Source organism: Dasypus novemcinctus, chromosome 2, assembly GCF_030445035.2.
Source record: "Dasypus novemcinctus isolate mDasNov1 chromosome 2, mDasNov1.1.hap2, whole genome shotgun sequence".
In the NCBI taxonomy this organism is placed as follows: domain Eukaryota; kingdom Metazoa; phylum Chordata; class Mammalia; order Cingulata; family Dasypodidae; genus Dasypus; species Dasypus novemcinctus.
Window position 1 is genome coordinate 151588504 of NC_080674.1, and position 13213 is coordinate 151601716.

At 35.2% G+C, this 13213-nt stretch overlaps 1 protein-coding gene and 1 long non-coding RNA gene across 11 annotated transcripts in view; one reads left to right on the forward strand and one right to left on the reverse strand.

Moving 5' to 3' along the window:
• The window catches only part of NR3C1 (nuclear receptor subfamily 3 group C member 1), a 116804-nt gene that overhangs the window by 18349 nt on the left and 85242 nt on the right, over window positions 1-13213 (reverse strand). For all 10 annotated transcript variants that reach the window (XM_023587154.2, XM_004452626.4, XM_058280190.2 and 7 more), the window contains exons 5-7: window positions 11131-11409; window positions 10006-10150; window positions 6228-6358 (exon numbers count right to left, since the gene is read on the reverse strand). In XM_023587154.2, the coding sequence (XP_023442922.1) occupies window positions 6228-6358; window positions 10006-10150; window positions 11131-11409 (555 nt within the window). The remainder of the gene's footprint in view (window positions 1-6227; window positions 6359-10005; window positions 10151-11130; window positions 11410-13213) is intronic.
• Window positions 1-13213, forward strand: part of LOC111762776 (uncharacterized) — a 73877-nt gene that overhangs the window by 4921 nt on the left and 55743 nt on the right. The gene's annotated exons all lie outside the window — the stretch shown is intronic.

Here is a 13213-nt window from a genome sequence, read left to right on the forward strand (position 1 = left end):
ATTTCTCCCCCCCCCCAACCCAGTTGTCTGCTCTCTGTGTCCATTCACTGTGTGCTTCTTCTGTGACTGCTTCTATCCTTATCAGCAGCACCAGGAATCTGTGTTTCTTTTTGTTGCATCATCTTGTTGTGTCAGTTCTCCGTGTGTGCAGCGCCATTCTTGGGCAGGCTGCACTTTCTTTTGCGTTGGGCGGCTCTCCTTCCAGAGTGCACTCCTTGCGCATGGGGCTCCCCTATGTGAGGGACACCCCTGCGTGGCAGGGCACTCCTTGCGTGCATCAGCACTGTGCATGGGCCAGCTCCACATTGGTCAGGGAGGCCCGGGGTTTGAACTGCGGACCTCCCATATGGTAGGTGGAAGCCCTCTCCATCGGGCCAAGTCCGCTTCCCTGAGTTTTTATTATGAATATGTAGTAGGTTTTGTTAGATGCTTTCTCTGCATCTTTTATGATCAGGTGGTTTTTCTTCTTTAGCCTGATGATGTGATATTAACTGGCTTTCAAATGGTGAAAGAGTGTTGCAGATCCTGGAATAAATCACCCTTAGTCCTAGCGTATTATTCTTTTTCTACGTTATTAGATTTGATTTGCTGTTTTGCTGAAAAATTTTACATCTGTGTTCGTGAGGGATATTGGCCTATAGTTTTTTCCTTTTTTGTATGTCCTTATCTGGATTTGATATTAGGGTAATGCCCGACTCATAGACTGGATATCCCCTTTTCTATTTTCTGGAAGAGATTATAGAGAATTTGTATCATTTATTCCTTAAATGATTGGTAGAATTCACCAGTGAAAACATCTGGGACCGGTACTTTCTTGTTTTGAAGATTATTAATCCACTGATTGAATTTCTTTAATACAAATTATCTATTTCTCCCAGCATGAGTATTATAATTTCAAGATTTCATTTCATCCAAGATATCAAATTATGGATTTGTTCACAATATTCCTTTATTATCTTTTTGATAAGTAAGTGATGACCTCTTTTTCATTTCTGATATTAGTAATTTATGTCTTTCTTTTTTTCTTGATTAGCTTTGCTAGAGATTTACTAATTTTATTGCTCTTTTCAAAGAACCAGCTTTTAGTTTCATTGACTTTCTCTATTGATTTTCTGTTTTCAACTTCATTGATTTCTGCTCTCATTTTTATTATTTATTTAATGAATTCATTATTATAAAATTCATGATCATAAATGAGTTTATTTCATTTCTTCTGCTTGCTTTGAGCTTATATTGCTGTATGGTTTCTTAAGGTGGAAGCTTAGAATATTGATTTTAGTCTAGGTCTAATGTATGCATCCAACCTTACAAATTTCCCTCAAAGCACTACTTCAGCTGTATCCCACAAAATTTGATTACATAGCATTTTCTTTTTTACTTAGTTCAAATTATTTTTTTTAAAAATTTCTCGAGACATCATCTTTGATCAGTGTTATTTAAAAGCATGTTGCTTAACCTCCAAAATATTTGGAGATTTTCCAGCTATTTTTCTGTTACTGACTTTTAGTTTAAATCCATTGTGGCCTGAGAGCATACCTTGTATGATTTCTGTTCTTTTAACTTTGTTGAGGTGTGTTTTATGGTCCAGATATGGTCTATTTTGGTGAATGTTTTATGTTAGCTTGAGAAGAATGTGCATTGTGCTTTTGTAGGGTGGAGTGTTCGATAAATGTCAGTTAGATCCAGTAGTTTGACAGTGCTGTTTAGTTCAACTATACATATCCTTATTGATTTTCTGCTGGCTGGATCTATCAATTACTTATAGAGGGAGGCTGACGTTGCCAACTATGAGTGGATTTGTTTATTTCCTCTTGCAGTTCTGAAAGGTTTTTTTGACATTCTGTTGTTAGATGCATCCACATTAAAAATTGTTGTGTCTTCTTGGAGAACTGACCACTATATCTCCTAGAATTTTCCTTGCTCAGAAGTCTGTCTTGCCTGAAATTAATATAGCTATTCCAACCTTCTTAGCATGATTTATATTTCTCCACCACTTTACTTTAAAAAAAAAAAAACAGCTATATTGGGATATAACTCACATAAGCATACCATTTACTCATTTAAAGTGTATAGTTCAGTGGTTTTACATATTCAGAGAGCCATGCCACCACCTCTACAGTCAATTCCATCAATTTTAGAACATTTTCATCACCTCAAAAAAGAACCTCCACACCCTTTGGTTATTAGTCCTTTATCCCTCTATTTCTCTACTTTCTGTATCTACAGATTTCCCTAACTCTGGATATTTCATATCAATAGAATCAAATAATATATGACCTTTTGTATCTTAGCGTCTTTCATTCATCATGTTCTCAAACTGTAGCATGTATCAGTACTTCATTCCTTTTTTATGTCCTAATAATATTGCATTGTATGGATGCACCATGTTTTATTTATCCATTTGTCTCTTAATGGACATTTGGGTTGTTTCCACTATTTGGATATGCTGCTACCAACATTTATGTACAAGTTATTGTTTGCTCACGTTTTCATTTCTCTTGGATATATACCTGGGAGTGGAACTGCCGGGTCATTTTTGGTAATTCTATGACTCATCATTTCAATTTTACATTCCTTCCAGCAGTGCTTGAGTGTTCTGATTTCTCCACATCCTTATCAATACTTGTTATTATCTGACATTTTAATTTCAGCCATTTTAGTAGGTGTAAAGTGGTTCTCATTGTGGTTTTTCAGTTTGCATTCCCTGATGACTAATGATGTTGAGCATGTTCTCATTTGCTTATTCACTATATTTCTTCTAACCTATCTGTGTCTTTATATTTAAAGTTTTTTTTTTTTGTACAAAACATATAGTTGGGTCATATGTTTTTTATCTACTCTGTCTTGTAACTGGTGTATTTAGCTCACACATGTTTAAAGTGATTATTGACATAGTTGAATTAATATCTACTATGTTTGTAACTTTGCTATTCATTGTGCTGTTCTTCGAGTAAAAAAAAATGTATCCCCCTTTTCTTGCCTTCTCTGATTCTAACCAAACATATCTCATGAAGTGAATCTAAGTCACCTTTCACATAATAATCTAGTACTTCAGTTCAGTGTATGTGTCTTAAGAGTATTCTCAGTCACTCCCCTCCTGTCCCTTATAACATGACTGTCATTCATTTCACCTATCTTTATGCTATGATCACTAAATACATTGTTGGTAGAGCCATCTAGTAGCAGGAACTGAAGTAATTAAGCTTTTAGGTAGGAGCTGGGCTGTGTATAACATTTGCTGTAGCTGCCAGAAACTTCTGTGTGCTCTAGTTTCCTTATGTTTTTCTCCCCTGTTGTCTTTGGATTTCCATAAAAACTTCTTAAATAGAGTCTGTGTTTTGCAGCTGTCTCAGTAGTAATTCACTATTATTACACTGAAGCCCTGTTGATGTGGCACTAACGTGTTGAGGAAAGGAAACTTTCTATAATTTTATGATTAAGTCTCAGTTTTTTAATACCAGCTTCCAACCTCATTACATTCTGGAACAAAACAGGAAATCCACCTTCACTTTTCAATTGTTTTTTTCCCTCAGCATTTTGGGGAAAAAATAAAAAGTATCCCATTGTGCTTATTCAGCCAGATTGCCTCTCTTTTGAAAATCTTCTTTTTTTTCCCCTGCTTGTTTGATAATTTTCTTGTTAACTTTCCTGTTTAGCCAGAACCTAAGTAATGTATTGAAGTTCCTGGATGTGGGATTTAGTGTCTTTTAACAATTCTGAAAAATTCGCAAGTCATTATTTCTTTATATAATGCCTTTCTCTGTTCTTTCACCTTTCATTTTTGATCCCTGATGATTATGCTAGACCAGCGCTTTCTCAACTGCTGTACTGCAAACAGGCCACTGATGTGTTAAGAGAATGACCTGCCAAGCTAGTCTCCACTGGCTACAAGTGGTTTCATCTATTTATCTAGGGGGTGTTATGCATATGAATGCTGGATTTTTAAAAAAATGTTTGTTATGACATGAAAAGTGTTGTGAAGCATTGTTTTACACTAACTTGATCATATCTCTTACCTTCTTGTTCATTTACACACACACACACATTTTAGCTCTGTTCTGGCTAATTTTTTCACAGATTTATTTCCAACCCTTGCTTGTAAAACTAACTAAAAATACTAATTTACCAGGTCCTGAAGATACCCTCAAAGAGAAAGCTGGCTTCAGAGTCCAGCTTACCATTTTGGGTTCTTCCAGCTGATCAATACAAGTAGGAATTTATTTATTTTAGTCTAGCATTTTTAGTTGGAGGTTAGGGTACTTATTTCAGCATGCTATTGGAAATGAATCTAATAATACAGTTAGTTCTTACAATTTGCAGTAGATATGCTCTATTAAGTTGCTGCAAACACTGAATCTGTGAATACTGAACCACTGCGCCTCAAGAAAGTACAAGGCTAACTTCCTACAAACCTGGTCACAACATTTTCAATAACCTATCAGTATACAACATTTTATGCATTTTTCTATTATAAAGACACCCTATTTAATATAGTTGACTCATTAACATGAACTTACAACCAGCTGCATTGTAACTCAGGCCTCCTTCCACTTTGAACTACACTTGGGGGCCATTTTAAATAGTGAAATCACTAAGGAAAAGCAAACAAATGCAAAAATGTGGCACTAAACATACCACAAAAAGGACACTTGTTTATACAGTAACAAGAAGACAAAGTATGGCTTTGTTTGGCCCCAGCTTGGAACATGTGTGTTGGGCAGCAAAGATTTTTGCTGCTTTTGTATGTGCACAAATGACCACAAAAGCACTGTGAATATTGACTTTGGAGTTACAAATAAATTTTAACAAGTAGGCAAATTCACAAATACGGAAACTGCAAATAATGAGAATCAAGCTCTGTATCTTCAGGAATGTACTTTTATCCTTGTGATTTCAAAAAAGAATGTGGTGCATACTAGTTCAGTGCATTTATCTTATTATCTATAATGAAACAAATTATATAGCTCAGTAAGTCATTTAATGGATAAAATTTAAGCTATTATTTTTAGAAATAAGGTGCTTATATACTGATATTGAACAGTCACCTTGGTGTGATCCGTTAGAAGCATGATTAGACCTTTAACTTGATGTTTATTCAAATAACATCAGGCTCACCATGACTACCGCTATAGGTAACCTTTAAGTCTCTGGCAATGGTCTTTACTTTTAGGATTTTTTTTGGGACTTGTGAAAAATTCTCATCTTGACGGAAATATTATTAATAATCAAGTTCATTAACATAAAAAAACTTTGTAAAGCAAAGCTAGAAAGAAAATATTAAGATTGGTGTAGACTGATGTGTATCTTGGAAGAGGTTAAATAAATATAATCATGTGCAACATTCATAGTTTAAAATTTTTTGGAAACTGTGAAGCCACAGTTACTAATGGAATGATGACATTAAAAAAATTGTGAATTTACTTATTTGTATATAAAAGAGGTATTCAGTCATTAACTTATTGTTTTACCAACACTAATCTCATAATGTCATTTTTTACTAAAATGGCCTAAAGTTTACAATACTGATTCACAGGTCTTCTTTTATTAGTTGTGGAAAATGCCACATTTTCCCTAATATAGACAAGATACTTAATAGTTTTCACAAGTGTTCAAGTTTTAGTAAATGATGTCTTTGCTAGCTGAAAGTAATCTCACTGAAGTTTATATCCCAGTAATATCTAAACTTTCAAGATGGTTTTATAAAGTCTTGTTGCTGTTTTCTAGATAGAACACCTCTGCGCAACACTCCAGTTCAAATGCTGCATTAATGAATCCCCTAATAAGTAGTAAAGCAAGCACACCTTTTCTAGGATGTGTCTTTTCTCCTGTAACTTATTCATAGTAGTACTCACTGTGAAACTAAAAATTTTTACCAAGTAACAATGTAAAAAAAAAAATCCTTTTTAGTTGGCTTTATTTCTCCATTTTCTTCTATATTGGAGCTAGCAAAAGTCACAGAAAGGAAGAAGTCTGTACAAATTCAGGTCAAAAGAGACTCCTTTGTAGCTCATATACCCACTACACCTGTTTGTCTTATTAATCTTGGTATTGTTCACTGTGCCTTACTAAAATTTCACATTTATGAAAATTTTAGTCATCTGACTAGCAGGAAACTGCAATAGACTTGATATAACTATTAGTACTATGTATATGAAAGAATCAATGTTTTTAGACTTTCATATTTCTTGCTTTTGACATATTTAGAAGGGAGTAAACATTCTACTAACCTGAAGAGAGAAGCAGTAAGGTTTTCATACAGAGATACTCTTCATAAGATACCTGAAGCTTCTGTAGCTCAGAGGAAACAAATAGCATATGTTTACATTGGTCATACATGCAGGGTAGAGACATTCTCTGCCTGTGAAAGACAAATATCAGTATTTGAATTAGAAAGAAATAGTGCTAGTTCCCCAAAAAGTACATTTTTTGTTTTGTCTTGCAAAATTATGGCCACAAAAAGAAAAACCTAACTATTACTATTAATGCCAATTGTCTACAGAAACACTTATAGAAAACTTTCCTTAAATTTGTTTGTGGGTCTCAAGCATCTAAAGAGAAGTCTAATTTTACACTAGAGAAAGTAATTTTCCTTCATGCCTGACATGTATTTATTTAGTTAAGTGTTAGAACTTATTCCTACAGAATTTATTACCCATTACTTGGTTAAGTCAAGGTTTTATGGTATCATTTGATTATGGCCAATTAAACAAAACAGTTTTAGATTCTACCTACTTGGAAATAAAGGTGTGTGTGTGTGTGTATTTAACATTCAGTTCTAAAGAAAACCATGTGTGATACTTTTATAGCTATACAGAGGGTCATCTCATACACAGCAGCATAAAGACAAATGCACTTATTTTTCTCTTAAACCACCTATCCTTCAATAAAGTTGAATACTGAGTTACAATTTAAAATTAATTAACTAGCTGAAATCTCAAAAAATCACTCGTCTATCCATATCCTCTAATAAAAAATAAACTAACGTAATTTTGTTAAGAAAAAATTTCTACTTCATGTAAAAGTATATCACGATTGGGTTTTACCTGCTTAACTCTAAATTTGAGTGCCCTAATAATAAAAACCCTAAATTAATTACTTTAATTTTATAAAAGAGAAGGGTAAGTCAGTGTTTCATATAAATCTCTGTTCATGGTTTTAATCCCAATCAGATGACTTCAAATTGCTTTTTAGAAAGTCACTGTAAACAATAAATAATGCCAACATGATGTTTTTAAATGAACATGGTTGGGTTCTGAAAAGAGCAACAAGTAGTTAGAGATTATAAATATCTAAGTTTACATGTAAGCTAAACATATTTACCAATTCATTTAAAGTTGAATCAAACACCTTAAACTTGATTAAATTGTGATGGGGTAGTTTAAACAATCCTCTTTTTGGGAATAGTTAAGATGACTTCCTGCCCTGATACAGATACCCCGTGTGGCGGTACAGTCTGGCCTAGCACATGGCAATACCTACTTGCTGAGGGCTGAGATATAATCCCTTCCTGGAATAAAGGTAGTTGATTACAGCATATCTGTTTCATGTGCCTCTTGTCACATTGCTTCTCACTATGAAGCCTGCTCCTTCTCCTCTCAAATGACACCTCCTCCAAGAAGCCATTAGTCACCTGAAGTAGACTTCTCTCTAGTAAAAACTCTAACACAATCTGAAATTATTTTATTTATTTGATGCTTATCTGCCTCTTCCCTACTGAAATGTAAGCAACTTGAGGGTGGGAACCTTGTCTGTCTTAGAGTGTGATAAATATTTGTTGTTCTCCTCTAATCCATTTTTTTTCTTTCTTCTTCTTTGTCTAATCCATTCTTCATAGTGTTATCCTCTGTTTGAAACCATCCACTGGCTTCTTCTTGCTCCCAGAATAAAATCTAAACTCTGTATCTTGGTCTAACCAATTCTGCTTGACTTGGCCTCTGTCCCGGTTTCTAAACTCACATTGTATCCTCAGTAGCCTTCTCTCAGTTTCTCAGAAACATGCTAAATTTGTTTCCAGGCTTTACACTGGAGTGCCTTACCCCTTCACATTGCTTGCTATTTTGTGTCATTTAGTGTTCAGCTCCTTAGAGAAGCCTTCTATGGTCTAAATATAAACTGCTACCTCCTCTCCCCTTTCCCCCATGTACCACTGTATCATGACTTTCTGAAACAATTTTGGTCATTTATTTGTTTGACTTCCCCCATCAGAATATTAGCAGAGTCCTCATCGATTGTGTCCACTATTATATCCTAAGCTCCTAAAAGAGTACCTGGAATTTATTAATTATTCAAATATCAATGAATGAATACTCTACTGGAAGATAAGCATCACTCATGAAGATACACCACTAATTTTAACTCAACTTGCCTATGAGAAGGGAAACCTGAAATTTCTCCTTTAGATAATTCCCATTTATCCTGCAAGATATGTTGCCCTGGATTACCTAGTGGAAGTATAAGGAAGGAGTATCTTGGCTCTAGAATCCTTCCCACTACCTGTGGCTTCTTGCACAATGCCTAAGAATCTCTTTGGAAATATATGGGGCTAGTATCATCCGGTCCTTACTAAACACAATAAAGGAAGCTTCCTACTTCATAAGGTAAGCAAGCACCCCCATCTAACACTCAGCTCAAATAAATGCTGGTGTTGGGTCTGGCACACCCAATAGAGAATGTTCACTATATCTTCACAGAATCTTTCTTCAGGGTATCATCTATTTCAGGTCTCTGTATCTCTTAAAACATTCCTTCTTCATCAGTAAGTGTTAATTTCCAAACACCTTGACATCCTAGACACATTCCAGGTTGTGGAGTGTTACTCTTAATGTGGCATCCAGTTCTGAACACAAACTACTAATGATGGACTGACTCACATAGATTACATTGGGACTATTATTCTATTTATGTGGTTTAAGATTTCGTTATTTTGTGAGGAATTTTTATCAATAGCACCCAGAGCTCACAATTAAGGAAATCCTTGTTGTTTTCTTCTGTACAAACCCACATCTCCTCTATTACTCTGCCAAGACCACAGGTATATTAGTGTGTGTGTATGTGAATATGTATGAATTACATTCTAATTAACGAGATAAATGATGGTTACCAACAGTAGTAACTCAAGTAGAAGGTGGTAAGAGCTAGGAATATATAACAGAGAGGCCATCTCTGATAATGTTGACATCATGAGCTGAAGGGATGGTTGAGGAATAGCTAAACTGAGTGGGAGCCAAGTTCTGGAAAGCTGGAAATACCATTCTGAGTACACACTGTGTGGTGAGTGAGGAGATACTGAAGACATCTATGTGTTGGTGAGTTGTGATGTCATCAGAATTGTGCTTTAAGAAGAAAAAAATTGCTAATGTGTTGAATTACTGGAAGCAGAGAACTAGTTAGGAAACAACTGCACCAAGGTAAGGGGGAATGGACACCTGAAATATTTCATAGATAGAAGTATAGGCCCAGAGGGTGGGAGCCCAGTTAACTTATAAAATCTTAAGATTTGGTTGCTTCTCTCCCAATTGAAAAAAAAAAAAAAAACTGTTCCAATATTCTTTTTGAGTCATAACAATGAGCCAGCCTTGCCATGCAAAGAGATACCTCTTGTACCTAGGTCTGCATTTCCTATCTCCTCAGCCTAGATGTCCTCATCTGTAACAGTCCCACTAAAAGTGAGAGCAGTATGAGTTTTATCATGCTTTTTCTTCCTGGAATAGGGTTATATAATTGAAACAATACTACAATAACATCCCTTGTTACTTGCCACAGACTTTACTGATGCCAGAGATGCCCACTGTTTAAATAATATTCTTAAATATATCCCATGTACATTTGCTCTGTGTAACAGTTGGCCACCCTAAGCATTGCAACAATTGTCAAGTTTGCCCAGTTCCAAGATACCTAATAGGATTGATTCAGTCCTGAATTATCATAGTAATAGTCCATAAGAAAAGTATCAGCTGATTAAAAGTAGCCTTTGAATACAGGAAAAATGGCTCACATATGACTTACTCATTAAGAATCAGATCAGGAGCAAACCACAGCAAGTTTCCATTTGCTTGTCTATATGATCTCCACCCCAGGGCAAATGCCATGAGGAACATCCATGAGTACTGCAGTAGGGTCATTTGGTCATCCAGATGTAAGTTCCTGAATCCTAAATTAGGAGAAATAAAAGTATGAGGAGACACTATAGTTGCTGAAGAGAAGATGATAGACCTGATGTCAATTAGCCTTGTTTTGGGGGACCACTAACAAATAGAGGAAATGAAGCATTAAGTGGGCAGTTTTCTTTTATCACCTGACACATTGTGTCCTAAGTCCTCAGTGCTTTTTAACAGCATTCAATATAAGAAAACTCAAGCAAAAGGTGGCAAAAACTGGTCACTCTATTTGAGTAAACATGAACTAATTAGAAAGATGACATTCCTGGCTTAGAACATTACTTAATCAATGAATTTAAATAAAAAAAATTTTCCATGCTATTCATACTTCTTTGCTTCCTGATGGAAGAACTATGACAGGAGGTCAGGTTACTTCATTCTTGTTTTGTCCCTATTTGTATGAACATAAGCTTGTCAATTCCCCTTTTTCTTTTACTGTGAAGTTAGGATTGATACTAACATTGACCTCTGCTATCCCACATCAAGTTCTAATAGAGAAACTTTTCTTTAAAATTATCTTAAAAATTGATTAAAATTTACATTAAATATGCATAATTTTCATTTGATGCAATTAATATACTTTTACTTTAGTGTATTTTGACAAAGTATCAACCTATCTGATTTTTACCGATTATAAATAACAAACTGAATTCCTAGGAATATTACACACTTTCTTCATCTAGACTTCAGTGTAAAAGGAATTTTGAGTAAGTCCCCTAACTCTAGTTCTGATGTTATGTCATCCTTCTATCTGGAATTACTCTTCTCTAGGTAATAATCTGAAAAGTAAGGAGCAGTGTAAAAGTGTAATTATTCATTCTGCACCCTGCCATATTCCCCTGACTTTCCCCTACTTAATCCCCAGAACTGGGTAAGAAAAATAAGGCACTCTATGGGAACAGGATGGTAAAGAGCCAGAGAGTTAAGAAAATAAAAAGCTTTGTACCATAGCTTTTCATCCTTGGCATCTTACCTGGTATTGCTTTTGCCCATTTCACTGCTGCAATCACTTGCCGCCCACCTAACATGTTGAGTGTGGTCATGATCCGCCAAGTCGAATCTGGAACAGAGCTATCATATCCTGAATATAACACTTCAGGTTCGATAACTTCCAATAGTGATACCAGAGTAGGGGTAAGTTGTGGTAATGTTGCAGGAACTATTGTTTTGTTAACAGAATTTTCAGAAGTTTCTTGTGAGACTCCTGTGGTGGCCTGCTGAATTCCTTTTATTTTTTTCTTTGTTTTTCGAGCTGTGGGTATTAAAATATATATATACAAATGAATTGTATTAGAAAAGCCTGGGTTGCAGTTTATTCAAGAGTCATTTTTAATTTCTGAAATTATTCAGACTGAAAGAGAAGAAAAAATTTTTTTTCTTAAAACTAGGTTTAACAGGAATCCATTCTATTAATTTCCTTTACAGATAAACCAGATACTTCTTCATTAGTTATACCTTACACAAAAATGTCTTACAGCACTATGTTAAAACAGTCTAACAAATTACTTCCATTTATTCTTCCATGAATTAATTCCGGTCTCAGTTTGACTCCAAAGTAGAAATTTTCATTGGTTATATTAAACAAATTATCTTTTCTATAAATTGAAAGAAAGAATCTAAGCTTGTAATACCTGACTAGAAATTGCAGTTTTAAGATTCATCTAAATTATGGTAGTATATATAATGAAGAGAGCTATACTATGGATAGATTTGTACAAAGCTTCTTTGTTATCAAGGTAGGAAAATGACATGCAGCTCACATGCTGAAAGAAAAAAAAAATTCCACTTTTTATCTTTAAATGCTGAATACTATACTTGGGACTGAAAACATTTGGGAGATAAAGAGAAAAACTTTATATTGTTTTACATAGACTATCAATGGAAAATGTCCCTTTCATAAAGAAAATTTTTAAAGAGAAGTATTCAGAACTCTAAGGAAGGGTAGGGAATATGATTTGTATGAAAAAAGAATTGTAGCTGCCTCAATTACCAGGGCTGCAAATCATTTTGCTAAGGGAAAAATTATATGCCAGTCACCTTTATTTTTTATTATTTTTTAAAGATTTATTTATTTACTTATATCCCCCCCCCCCCCAGTTGTCTGCTCTCTGTGTCCATTCGCTGTGTGTTCTTCTGTGTCCGCTTCTATTCTTGTCAGCGGCACCAGGAATCTGTGTCTCATTTTGTTGCGTCACCTTGCTGCATCAGCTCTCCGTGTGTGCGGCACCACTCCTGGGCAGGCTGCACTTTTTTTTGCACTGGGTGGCTCTCCTTGCGTGTGGGGCTCCCCTACGTGGGGGAAACCCCTGCATGGCAGGGCACTCTTGTGCACATCAGCACTGCGTGTGGACCAGCTCCACATGGGTCAAGAAGGTCCTGGGTTTGAACCACAGACCTCCCATGTGGTAGGCGGATGCTCTATCTATTGAGCCAAGTCCGCTTCCCTGACAGTCACCTTTAAAAATAATTAGTAGATTCTCTATCTCTAAAATGACAATATAAATAGTTTGTGGAGGATGGACTAGATGTAGCAAGGGGAACTATATCTCACTGTCCAAATGTTAGAAAGGAAAATAAAAGCCCGTCATTTACATTAAATAGAATGGTTCAGTTCTTATTGTGTTTTGTGCTGAATGTGGCATTAAAAAGTTAAAGAATTTTTAATCAACATTTCAAGGACCTTGATAGACCTTAATTTATTTTACATGCTCTATTGGAGACACAGTATGTTATAGTAAGTAAAAAGCTCAATTTCATAACCAGCATGTTTGGGTTTAAATTTTGGCTCTGCCATTTAGTAGCCTGTGAAAGTTATTTAATCTCCCTGTGCTAGGTTTCTTTTCCTGAAAAATGAGGATATTAGTACCTACTTTACAGGGTTGTTGTAAGGACTAAGTCAATTAAAACATCTAAAATGCTTAGAAGAATTCTTGGCACATGGTAAGTGCTATAGAAGAACTATCATTACCTCAACTTGAAGGAGCCTAAGGTTTTAGATTGTTTTAAAATCAGATGGTACAACCTTGTGTAGGAGTCATCAAATATAAAAAAGAAAG